Source organism: Python bivittatus, unplaced genomic scaffold (assembly GCF_059951505.1).
Source record: "Python bivittatus isolate LINGU-HERP-01145 unplaced genomic scaffold, Pbiv_v1 ctg000020_np1212, whole genome shotgun sequence".
Lineage (NCBI taxonomy): Eukaryota > Metazoa > Chordata > Lepidosauria > Squamata > Pythonidae > Python > Python bivittatus.
Window position 1 is genome coordinate 97,334,259 of NW_028277030.1, and position 13,224 is coordinate 97,347,482.

Consider the following 13,224-nt stretch of genomic DNA (forward strand, 5'->3'; position numbering starts at 1 on the left):
TGGAGTAAGCAAGTTCTTGAGAATAGTGGGCATAATTGTAATTTTGAGAACATGTACGTACACTCACAAAACAGCTATCTTTCACGAGTGTTTCAGAAACCAAATCTGGAGGAGACCTCTTCTTCTCTAGCCCCTTAGAAAGATATCCCCCATCATTTTTGTTTTTTTTTTTAATAAGAAAATAAGTAGATTTTGAAGCACTGGGTTGCAAATATATTCCATTTTCATTTTCTAAAAAGTCTTTATGGCTTATGTGAGACCCAGGGGTATTTGCATAAATAAAGATGATGTTAAAGGCTGGCATTTTCCTTGGTAGAATGCCAGTCCTGATTTAATTATTTAATTAAAATAATACTTTAAAAAATGATGTCAAGTAGTGAAAGGAACCTTATAAAGGCAAGAGAAGTGTGTATTGAGCCAGTGAACACCATAAATAGTGCAATACAATCTCCTGTATTCTTCAGCTGACATTATGCTAGGAACAAGCATCATCAAGAACTCACTGTCTAAAGATCAGTATCTTTGTGGACTTACTTACATTTTATATTTGTGTTATTGTTTATAGTCTCTAAGAAAGATCTGCTATAAGATGCACGACTGCAGTCTTTTTGTATTCAGCCAGCCTATTTTTTTAGTACCGGAGTAGGTTGTTATACTTCCCTTCAAGAACAGATCAAACATTAATTTGCTAGGTTGGTGGGAAGGAGAAAAATAATCCCATTCCACTATTGAAAGCTAGCTAGTATGACACAGTTATCAATCTTGGAATTTTTATTATCTGTTAGCAAAGACTTTCTGTCTTGGAGTTTCCCATATCTGAGTATTTCAGAAATAGTAGCAGTGGTGCTATATTAAATATTATTGATCATTTTAGAAGTACAGGGTTCATATTAAAGTAAGTTTCTTTGATCTCTGTTTTTATGTTCCCTCCAGATATCGATGAATGTGCAGGATCCAACCTCTGTTCATCCCATGGGAAATGTTTAAATACTGAGGGCTCTTTCCACTGTATTTGTGAGCAGGGTTTTATGGTTTCTAGAGATGGCCAAACATGTGAAGGTGAAAATGAGTTTGATAGAGCTCTGATTCTTACATCCAATAATAGTTTTCATTCTTTCTCTACAAAGGCCCTCATATAATTCCATGATCTACAAGGTTGAGAGAAGAAAATGTTTCACTGTCCCAGACACGAAAAAGATTTGGATCAATTAACATCAGCACAATGGAATTCTTTGAGTTTTCTTAGAAGATGTAAGGCTTATATCTAGCAAGGTGTCAAGCAGTGGTTTCCAGGCTAGAGAGAACCATTTCATCAACTTGTATGAGCTGCCAAAGGGCGTCAAATGAACCACCACATATCTCATCACACAGAAATATAGACCCATATGAGGCCTTTGATTTTTTTTCACTCAGTGGGGCAGATCATCTGTGTGTATGTGGCTTTATTCTTCTCTGCACTAAACAGTCAAATCTAGCCAAATTGTATAAGCTACTGCTGAGTAAGCTTCTCCTTGAATAAGGGATTATGGTTTGGACAGCTAAGTTTTACTACCAAGTCTAGGGTGAGGCCCAACAGGAGGAAAAGAATGAGATTGTTCTGCCTTCCTATTAAGCCAGGTTAATACCATCTCCTTTTCATCTATATTAAGGGGCAAATGGAAAACCAAATTTAAAATGAAGATGAAAGTATGGTTCATATTTTGAACATAGAGTGGTAGCTCTGCAACAGTTTAATTCCCAACATAAGCAGGCACTTATCTCCAGGTGTCTTTTTTCTGTTCAGTTCGGCTCAGTATTATGTCCACTAATTTCAGTAGATATACAGTATTATGAGAGCCATTGTAGTATGGTAGTTAAGGTTACAGGCATGGATTGGGAAGACCTACTTTTAACTGTCCATCAACCATGCAGGTCATGGGGTGACTTTGGGTTCATTATTTATTTGTTTGTTTATTTGATTTATATAGCCACCCATCTCACATAACGTGATTCTGGGCAGCTTACAAAATTAAAACATAAACAATACCAATATCATTCTCTTTCAGCCCAACTCATCTCACAGGGCTATTGTTAGGAGGAGGCTGCCTTGCTCTTAGAGGAAAGGCAGAAATAACAACAACAACAATAACAATTTGCTTTTTTCAGATATAGATGAATGTGCCAACAGCACTATATGTGGTGATCATGGTTTCTGTGAAAATTCTGCTGGCTCCTACCGCTGTCTTTGTTATCAGGGATATCAGTATCTACAGGATGGGCAGGGCTGTGTGGGTAAGTTGTTATATTTTAATTATTTTTCCTTAACAAATCAATTTTCATGGAAAATCTAAGTTTCCTATTATTTTTATTACATGCAGAAATAAGGAATGCTCTGTAGCTATTTAAGAAGAACATCATTTTAAGATTCAGTTGGATCATAAGCAGACACACCCATTATTTTACCTTTTTAGAATCTTTTTGTAAGAACATCAGGCTGTTCATAAATCTTGTTAATATTATTGGCATAATTTAATAGATTTTGAAAGTTTTGAAATATCTGTTTGGGCTCTTGGCTCTATGGCTGTAATTTCGCTACTAGAAGACAGTCTGCCAGGTGGGATAGCCACCTCCTTTGGCAGAATAATGGAACAAATGTTAGTCTTCCCTGTAGCTCCCAGGACAAATAAACAATTCGTAAAGCTGTCAGTGCTTTCAGTTTTGCTATTGATTAATAATTGTTTTCATATGCTGTTAAGCAGTGAACAGATTTGTTTTACATAAGTGTTAAAAGCACAGTAGCATAATCACTAGAGTGCAGACAAGTGTGCATTGAAGAATTAAAGCTTTTGTTTGGGATATGTATTGAATGATACGGTTAGGACTAAAGGATAGAATACTGAGATCTAGATTAAAGTTATAGATAGATATTCCTCCCAGGTGTCTAACAGAACTCTGAAAGTCCAGTTCAGGTATCTGTGTGGAAGCTGAATAAAAAGGACATGTAGTAATTGTCATGCAATCCAAACAGCAGATGATTCAAAAGTAGAAGATGCATCAAGCAAACTCTGGATTATTACATAAAACAGAATCATAAATTTGGAAGGCTATTTAGGCCATTGTGTCAAATCCCCTACTCGGCACAGGAATCCTACCAAATGGTTAACTAGACTTTTTTAACATATTCAGTTCACCACCTCTCTAGGTAGTTGGTTCCACTATTGAACTGCTATTACTTTTAAGATTTTTTTAAACATTTGATTAGAATATGACTTCATGCCATTTAAATCTATTATTCTGCATTTTGTGTAAGCAGGGCTCAGTGATATTAGTAGCCAGAGGGTGATAAAGCAAAGCTTTCCAGGTTTTACATGAATTGGCTTTAGTTTTTCTATTATTCTTCCTCCTCTTTGCATGATAATCAGAATAAATTATGTTAAACAAAGAAATACTATTTTGTATCATTCATTCAAACTGCAGAACTTGACTTTCTTGCATTTGAAAGTTTAGTTCAATTCAGTTTAGTTTAGTTTAGTTTAGTTCAGTTCAGTTCAGTTCAGTTCAGTTTATTGGGCTTATATACCTCCAGATGATACCAACTTTTTGACACATATTATGCATCACAATACTAAGAATGATCACTTGCCCTCTAGATTTTCAGGATCCTTGGGGAAAAATATACTAAAAATTACACCAATGATGGATTAAGGCATAAACACACACAAACACACACACACACACACACACACACACACTTACACCAAAATATTCAGTAGCTAATCCCCACAAATATATAAACAGGGCTATTCATTGTAGCTGCCTGAGAATTCAGATTCTGCTCACTGTTGATAAATAGGATGGATAGCCCCCATGAGCAGAATATTTTTCATGTCATCCATTGAGCAGAAAGAAGGCATTATTGTTAGTAATCCTCATTCAGTATTTATGGAGAAACACAAATGTACAAATATAGATGGAGCAAGAGAGAGAACTAACAATTTTCAGGTATGCCTGCAGGGCACTTTAAAAAAGAAAAGAAAAGAAACCTTCCGTGGAATATTGTGGCATATATTTGCTATAATGTCTTATTCAGACTTTTCAGATAGATTGTCAAAGCTGTTCAAGACATGACACTGTTTTGCACAGAAGCATATGAAAAACTCCAAGAAAGACTAGAATGATGGAGGGCAAAGTGGTAAATTGCCATCCACAATATGTGTGTCACAGAAGGACATATTTAGGTATAATGTTAACAAATGTATGATTTGTTTGCATGACTCAAAAAATTCAAGAAAGCAAATATAAATATCCAGCACTGGAAGGGAGATTAATATTTTTTTTCACTGAAGAGGTAGAATATATTCTTCTGATTCTGCTCTCACACAAGCAGAGTCCAATCTTCAATTGCCTTGCCATTGTAAAGAGGTGTCCTGCCTCCCAAATTGGTCATGCTGAGTCTGATTGGAACTCCTAAGAGCCAGCTCATTTAGCTTCATTTAAAAAAGCACAACTCTCTCCTCTTCTTTCAACTCTCCTGGCCCTCCTTTTCCACCACCACCATCATTCCTGTTCCTTGTCTTTGCCCTTCTGCAGGAGATTGCTTTGGGAACATTGGAGGGGTGCACCAATTTCCAAAATATATTTTTCCACACCATTGGAGGGGTGCAGCAAACATAAAGTAACTATAGACTTTTTTCCCCACCAGTGGAAATGGTGATGATACAACCCCATCCCCGAGATCAAAAACTCTAGCAGCATCTAATTTGTTGTCCCTTTTGCTGATCCCTGTCCTGCTTTTGTTGCCTGTGTTTCCAGTCACCTGATGTGAGGATATGTGTTCACACAGCCATAGGCAAAGAGCAGATGATCCATTACAAAAAACAGGGGGACATTGCTGCCCAAAAGAAAATGGCTTCTTGCCTGTTACCATGCAGGTGGGAAAAGGAGGTACAAAAATTTGAACCATGATTGCACCCTGAATAGGGCTCACATTTTATACACAGTAGTTGCTTGAGTGCCTGTTTAGCTGTTTCCAGTCCAGCTTGCTGTGGGAAACCTTGAGATCTTATTTCTCTTTAAGGCAATGGGTGACGAAGCCCAGTACCTCCTTGGAATTATGAGGAATAAGGGACTTCCAGGGGAAGGTATGGCGAACTGAAGATGAAAGAAAATTTTAATCACAAGCTTAAGAATTTAAAGAATCTGAAATAAACAACAAAAAGCTATACAAGATTTTGATCTTAGAAAGTTATAAGCGGATTAAGGGTCCAGATAAAATTGGAATATTGAAACTTTTACAATAAGATTTTGGAATTAATTATAAAGAACAAACATGGGAAATAGATTCTCTTTTGATTTTTACAAGATGTAACAGAGATAAGCAATTTCATGATTACAAAAACTGGACACTAGAGGGGACTAACGTTTTCAGGTAGAGGAAAGGTTTACAAGCCTGTAAAATGTTGCAAAATGTTCTAACAAGATATGTTGTTATCTTGTACAGAATAATTTAGCAGCAATGCAGAAAACCAATATGAACATTAACTGATGCTAAATTTACTGAATAACTATCACCATTGTGGTATATTTAAAACAATGCCATGGTATAGGAGCAAGTGTCCTATAAACATATCCATAATAACTGAAATTAGGTATTGACCTAGAACTATCAGATAAATTAAAGTAGCATGGAATAAACTCTTCACTGAGCCTCTTCAAGTAAAAAGGTCTTTAAACCCTTTTTAAAGGCCATCAAATTTCCACAGGGAGGAAAGGAGCTGGTTTCAGAATCACAGGGGCAGGTCCTTGAAGGCCTGGATCCTGGAGACCATGACTCTGAATCAAGAAACTGAAAGAAATTCTTGTTCAGAGAAACATAAAGAACCAACAGGATTATAGGGAGAAATAAGGGAAGACAGATACTGGGGAGTTTGCCTGGAAGGCTCTCAACACAGGGACCCGTAGTTTAAACTGGGCTCTGGTTCAGATTGGGAGCAGGTGAAGAGCCCTACATTTTATGGAGACATGAGAATAATATGGAAGGTCCAGGACAGCCAAAACAGGACTGTTCTGGACTAAGATCAGGAAATGGACAAAGAAATCAGGAGTATTTGAAAATTGGTGGCACAAACATTTTCCCTTCATTTTGAAGTAGGAAACAGATGAAAAACAAAACAAAAATGTCCTCTCCAGCTTCTGTTTGTTCGGGGATTTAGAATGAATTTGATAACAAGAAAGAAGATGAACTAATATCCAACCAGCTAGAAATGTGGTTTTTCTCCAAAATTATTCTTATTCTGGCAAAAGTTGAAGGACAAAGCTGAGGAGGGGGAGGACCCTCCCCCTTTGCTTTTCCTGTAGAGCTTTTAAAGCCCCTGACCATTCCCTTTCTAATATGGGGAAAGGAATGAGTCTCCCTTGCCAAAACTAAACAAATGAATCATTTAGGAAATAAACAATATTCACTTCCCAGCAAGTTTATGGGCAGATTTCAGTACCTTTGGTAGAGGTGCTTTTAACCATTCTAATTTATCTGCTGCAACCCTGCCAGATAGAGGCTGGAGGCCCAGAGACCCATGTGATAAAAGAGCAGAAAAAGCTCTTTGGAGAACAATTGAAGCATTTGTTCAAGCCTTCAAGACATCAGCTGCAAACTCCTTATTCACCAAAGTAGTTTATACATGCAGACTGAAGGTATCTCAGGGCTAGAAAGTTTTCCAAAAGATCTGAATGGTAGATTTAAGAAGATCGTCTGCACTGCTCCTCTCTTAGCTGGTTCTTCATTAATCTAAGATCAGGGCCATGATGGTCAATATAAGGCTGAGATCCAGATTCACATAGAGGTCTAACATCTTCTCCACTTGCAGGGGAAAAAGTGCTTGGAGAGCTCCTTGAGAAGATGTTAGTCAAGCTAAGAATAATAATTTTTTTAAAAGTTTGGGTATGTCTAAGATTCTAAACCAATGCAAACCTTTTAGTCAAAGAAATCTCTGTCTAGTGGCTCTGGGTCTAGATGATACAGATCACTCAGAACTCAAAACAAGGCAACTGTTGACATTCTATCTCATGCTTCCTCAGCCAAGTTCATCAAGGATGGGGGAAAAAACCTATCATCAGGATGCCATAGAACCTCAGATCATTGCTAAACATCTTATGAGCTATGACTAGATCTGAACCTTAACCACTACAAGAAGCACCATGGCCATGGTTATTCTCTGGAATCCGCTTATTTGCTAAGAGAGCAATTTATCACATTATCTTACTGAGTTTAAATTTCAAAGTTCCAGAAATTCCTTAAAGCTGTTAAACAATACACATTTTCTTTTATATCGCCATTTTTTGTGATCTGGGAGATAGTGTATTATGCCAGTTCTTTCAAATCCTCCCAGAGTTGTAAAATGTCATAAGCAGGCTCAGAAGAAAAATAATAATTCTTCACTATGAATTCCTGTTCTGTAAGCAAATTGAGGGCATTCAGCCAGACTCCTGTTCCAGAACCAGGACTTTTATGTGGAGTTCTATCTGCCTTGGGTGTATGTGGATGGTTCTTGGTAATGCCTGAGTTCTTTCCCTGAGTTTCTTGTTTTCTTTCTTGCCTTTGATTCATGTTAATGAGCTTTTTACTGATATCTAAAACTTGTCACAATTTTAATAGGTTTCTAGGTTTTTGTTTCAAGATTTGAGGGGCAGCCTTGTTTTTCCTCCCTGGTCTAGCAGGCAAGATGGCTCCTTACAAACTCGCTCCAGAAAGAGGTGATATTTTGATTCTGAGATATGGAACACCTTCTATTTCACTCAGAGAATTTGTCTTAGGGAATTTTTTTTTTTTGGTAATGTACTGAGGTCATTACTAGAATATCACCTGCTGGAGCCACCCTTAGTGAATGCAACATTTTCAGTATTCTCATACAGTTTGCTGATTAGGGATGCATTCCTGAATTCCAGCTGTGGGAATGTTAACTACAGTTTGAAATAAATAATTCTGTGAGTTATGTTTGGCAATGTATGGACTCTAAATACAAACATACTTTAAAAATGTGTTCAGTTCCCCAGTTGATAACACTGATACAGAAGCAGAAGAATGATAAATCCTTTTGATGATGATGATGTTGATGATGATGATGATGATGATGATGATGGCGATTTCATTGTTGAAGTTAATAGAGCAAAACAAAAGTCAATGAAGGAAGTTTGGGTTAATGTTACACTTTATTTTTCAGATGTGAATGAATGTGAAATGCTCAGTGGGGTATGTGGGGAAGCTCTCTGTGAAAATGTGGAAGGCTCCTTCCTGTGTCTGTGTTCCAGTGAAAACCAGGAATATGACCCAATGAGTGGACAGTGTCAGTTCCGCTCCTCAACAGGTAATGCCCAATAACTCTGAATGTAAATGTTGGTCAACAGACATCTTCAATCTGACATAACATAAAAGAAAAGCCAATTGTGCCAGTTGGGAACAATTATTTCAGCAAATTGTTCTGTCATATGTTCAAATTTTAATGATAATAATGAACTGATGACTGTGAATGTCTTGAAAAATTGTTATCTTTGAAAGTTACATAAATTTCCTGCAAGTTTTTGATAATTATCCATTCATTAAATATCATTACCCACATATTTATTACATTTTCTAGCTTGCATTCTTGAAACATTTCAGGATTACACATTTCAAAAAATTGATGCACAAACCATTATCGGGTTTCAAAAAGACAGAAGAATCCAAATAAGAACATATAATCCTTTAAAGCTTTTTTCAGCCCCAGAATAATAATAGGTTCTTCAAATGACCTCTTTTAATGTACTGACTATGAAAGTTTCAAAGAAGCCAAAAGGAGAGGCTTTCATTACATTAAAGCAATTACTTTTGTTAAAACACATACATACTGCTCTTAATCCTATTCATAATTCCAGGTAAAGTACAGTAAAAAATACATAATATATTACTGATAACAATAGTGAAAATAGAAATGCTGCAATATGGCTATTATAAGTCCAATAAGGCTAAGATAAGTTTAAAATTAAATAGTGAAAATTGTCTAAGTATATAGTGCTGAAATTGCATGCTAGGCAAGCCTCAATTGGGAGGTCATTCTAAAACTGAAGCCATACTGTGGAAAAAGCTGTCTGTCTAACAAATGAATGATCTAAGCCTAGTAGAGAAAGCAGTTGAAGAAGGCCTTCAGTACAAGATCTTTGTCATGTCATCCTAATATATTCAATTATATATTCTCAAGCAGGCATGTAGGTCAGATTGCAGTTCTTTGCCAGGGATTGCACATTTGAACATTCTCACATAAGGAAAAAATCCGGTGTGACAAAATTAATATGGCATAATCTCACTGTTCCTGGGAGAACATTGCAGGTTCCAAAGGATACTGCAGATCTTTCTCTCCCAGACACTGAGGGAATTGTTTACTTGGAAGAGGCCTCCTTTATTCCACACATCTTTAATGCTCCAGCCTAAAGAAGGATACCACCAAGGGAGGCCTTGGAGGCAGGATTTCTCCTTTTCCACAATACCTCCCTACAACTGGAAACAATATGCAAACCCTTGGGTGATAGAAACCCAAAACAGCATAGCTTGAGCAATTTTGCCACATATTCTCCAGAACTGTGCTTTGTAGGATCGCTCTGCCAGTTTTCTATATCAAGTATAGCATCCCTATGTCCTTTAGAGAAGTCCTTGTATGCCTCTTACCTTGTCATCCTAGGAAATAATGGAGCTGGAATCTGCTACATGCAGTGATTAGACCAATCCTGTAATTTCAGTAGCTCTTGTCATCTACTGAATTAAAGAGCAGTAGAACTTGTGTGTATCAGGTGAGAGAGATCTTACAGAGAATACTGAATTACAACATTGCCTTTTGTTTACCCAGTTGTCTATGGAGTAAAGATTTATTTTTGCTATAGCAGTATTATGGGATGGGGTTAAATCTGGAATACAGAATAAGGTGTCCAGAAATTGGAAGTTGGAAAGGCTGCTTAATTCCATTCAAGAGACCAGCATAACAGAGACTGCTGATATATTTGTACTGTTGAAGTTACCTCAGAAGACTAGCAAAATAAGGTCAAGTCTCTTTAATATAACACAACATTTAAGGCAAGAACAGAAGAGCAAAGGTCAATAAGGTTACAGCTGGATGGAAATTTATTTTTTTAAATTTGATTGCCAGATCTAAACACTTGTTAGTAATAGTCTTCATGCTCTTCAACAGTATTTTAATTTTTGTGTCTGCATTAAAACCTAAATATATTCCATTTTGCTGCCCTGCAAGCCAATGATTTGCTATTGTGGTTTATTTTTGTGAATATTCATTGCCTTCCTATTTTACTAAAATATTTACTTAGAATTGTACTTCATGCCTCCTTCCCAAGTAAGATCCTGCAGTCAGACTTATTCTGGACAGCTTGATTACTGTTCTTTCAACCTAGCCCAAAATAACCATTTCTGCAAACTAGGTTGCATTAGTACATCTTTCAAATGTCCTCAGGGATTTACAGCATGAAGTAAATCATTTCTTACATCTATGTAGAGGCTAATAATATCAAAGAAGACTCATGAATATTTAAAACTGGATTACTCTGTGTACATTTCTGTTCTTTTCCAGAAAAGTTTTTTGTCTCATTCGGTTTCCAAACTTTCACAAAGCCTGTCTAACTTTCAGACACAGCTGTGTAAACAGCTACAGTGGGGCAAAAAAGTATTTAGTCAGCCACCAGTTGTGCAAGTTCTCCCACTTAAAAAGATGAGAGAGGCCTGTAATTTTCATCATAGGTATACCTCAACTATGAGAGACAAAATGGGGGGGGGAAATCCAGAAAATCACATTGTCTGATTTTTAAAGAATTTATTTGCAAATCATGGTGGAAAATAAGTATTTGGTCAATATCCAAAGTTCATCTCAATACTTTGTTATATATCCTTTGTTGGCAATGACAGAGGTCAAACGTTTTCTGTAAGTCTTCACAAGGTTTTCACACACTGTTGCTGGTATTTTGGCCCATTCCTCCATGCAGATCACCTCTAGAGCAGTGATGTTTTGGGGCTGTCGCTGGGCAACACGGACTTTCAACTCCCTCCAAAGGTTTTCCATGGGGTTGAGATCTGGAGACTGGCTAGGCCACTCCAGGACCTTGAAATGCTTCTTACGAAGCCACTCCTTCATTGCCCGGGCGGTGTGTTTGGGATCATTGTCATGCTGAAAGACTCAGCCATGTTTCATCTTCAATGCCCTTGCTCATGGAAGGAGGTGTTCACTCAAAATCTCACGATACATGGCCCCATTCATTCTTTCCCTTACATGGGTCAGTCATCCTGGTCCCTTTGCAGAAAAACAGCCCCAAAGCATGATGTTTCCACCCCCATGCTTCACCAGTAGATATGGTGTTCTTTGGATGCAACTCAGCATTCTCTCTCCTCCAAACACGACGAGTTGAGTTTAGACCAAAACATTCCACTTTGGTTTCATCTGACCATATGACATTCTCCCAGTCCTCTTCTGGATCATCCAAATGCTCTCTAGCAAACTTCAGACGGGCCTGGACATGTACTGGCTTAAGCAGGGGGACACATCTGGCACTGCAGGATTTGAGTCCCTGGCAGCATAGTGTGTTACTGATGGTAGCCTTTGTTACTTTGGTCCCAGCTCTCTGCAGGTCATTCACTAGGTCCCCCCATGTGGTTCTGGGATTTTTGCTCACCATTCTTGTGATCATTTTGACCCCACGGGGTGAGATCTTGCGTGGAGCCCCAGAACGAGGGAGATTATCAGTGGTCTTGTATGTCTTCCATTTTCTAATTATTGCTCCCACAGTTGATTTCTTCACACCAAGCTGCTTGCCTATTGCAGATTCAGTCTTCCCAGCCTGGTACAGGTCTACAATTTTGTTTCTGGTGTCCTTTGACAGCTCTTTGGTCTTGGCCACAGTGGAGTTTGGAGTGTGACTGTTTGAGGTTGTGGACAGGTGTCTTTTATACTGATAACAAGGTCAAACAGGTGCCATTACTACAGGTAACAAGTGGAGGACAGAGGAGCCTCTTAAAGAAGTAGTTACAGGTCTGTGAGAGCCAGGCATCTTGCTTGTTTGTAGGTGACCAAATACTTATTTTCCACCATGATTTGCAAATAAATTCTTTAAAAATCAGACAATGTGATTTTCTGGATTTTTTCCCCCATTTTGTCTCTCATAGTTGAGGTATACCTATGATGAAAATTACAGGCCTCTCTTGTCTTTTTAAGTGGGAGAACTTGCACAATTGGTGGCTGACTAAATTTTGCCCCACTGTATTTAAAAAATCAGGACACTAAAAGGAGGAGAAATTGAAGCATAGCATAAAAAAGGATTAAATAATTACTACAAGTTTCACATTCTGTTGCAGCAAAAACAACAAATTAGAGTGTGTTAATTTGTGCCCTGCATAATATGGGAACATGGCTACTTTCATTTCTCCCATTGGCTGATATTTTAGTCTAGCAGTTATTTTGTTTTTTATTTTAATCTTCTTGATATTCATAATATATATGTCCATACAGGTGATCATTTTGTGTGACTGAGACAGATTTGGCCTGCAAAAGTTTATACCATAGTTATGTCTCCTCCTCCTCCCTCTCCTCCTCCTCCTCCTCTTTCTAGTCCATTATAGTACATGGTTTTTGTTCAGCAAAAATGTATGCTTTGGTGATGTACAGACCCTTCTCTCACCTTGGAAAAACCAATTTAGTTTAGCTACACATATGTGACATGCAATATTCTTAATTTGGTTCTTGGGTAGTGGATAATGCTACAAGGCCATACACTTTATGAAATTCAGCACATTTTGGAAAACTATACATACCTGATGAAGAGAGACCTCAGACTGGATTAGTTTCTCTGCGACACACTTACTGATCTTGTAAAGTATCAAAGCAAGATGAGGATGCAAGTGTGCTCAATTTGAAAAACTCTGTGTTGCTTTATTTGCATCTTCTAATACAAACATGCATTCTTCTGAAAGCAAAAAAGACCTATCTAAATGTGTAGTAGCCAGTATATGAAATGGAACTACCTAATGTGACTGTTTTATATATCACAGTCACCTAAATGTTTTGGGCAGCTCAGAGAAGAACTCTTTAGGGCTATTCATTTTTAGTGTATTCAGTGGTGCTTTAGGCATCTCTTCTGGCATTTCATCTCCTGGGGCTGCTTGAAAAATCAAGGAACATCTCAAGATAGACACACAATGAGAAGCTGTATAGGAGCAATCTAAAC

General features: G+C 37.6%; 1 protein-coding gene across 4 annotated transcripts in view; it reads left to right on the forward strand.

The window, feature by feature from the left end:
- Window positions 1-13,224, forward strand: part of LTBP1 (latent transforming growth factor beta binding protein 1) — a 217,763-nt gene that overhangs the window by 174,639 nt on the left and 29,900 nt on the right. For all 4 annotated transcript variants that reach the window (XM_007420643.4, XM_025166547.2, XM_025166552.2 and 1 more), the window contains 3 exons: window positions 934-1,059; window positions 2,146-2,271; window positions 8,196-8,339. In XM_007420643.4, the coding sequence (XP_007420705.2) occupies window positions 934-1,059; window positions 2,146-2,271; window positions 8,196-8,339 (396 nt within the window). The remainder of the gene's footprint in view (window positions 1-933; window positions 1,060-2,145; window positions 2,272-8,195; window positions 8,340-13,224) is intronic.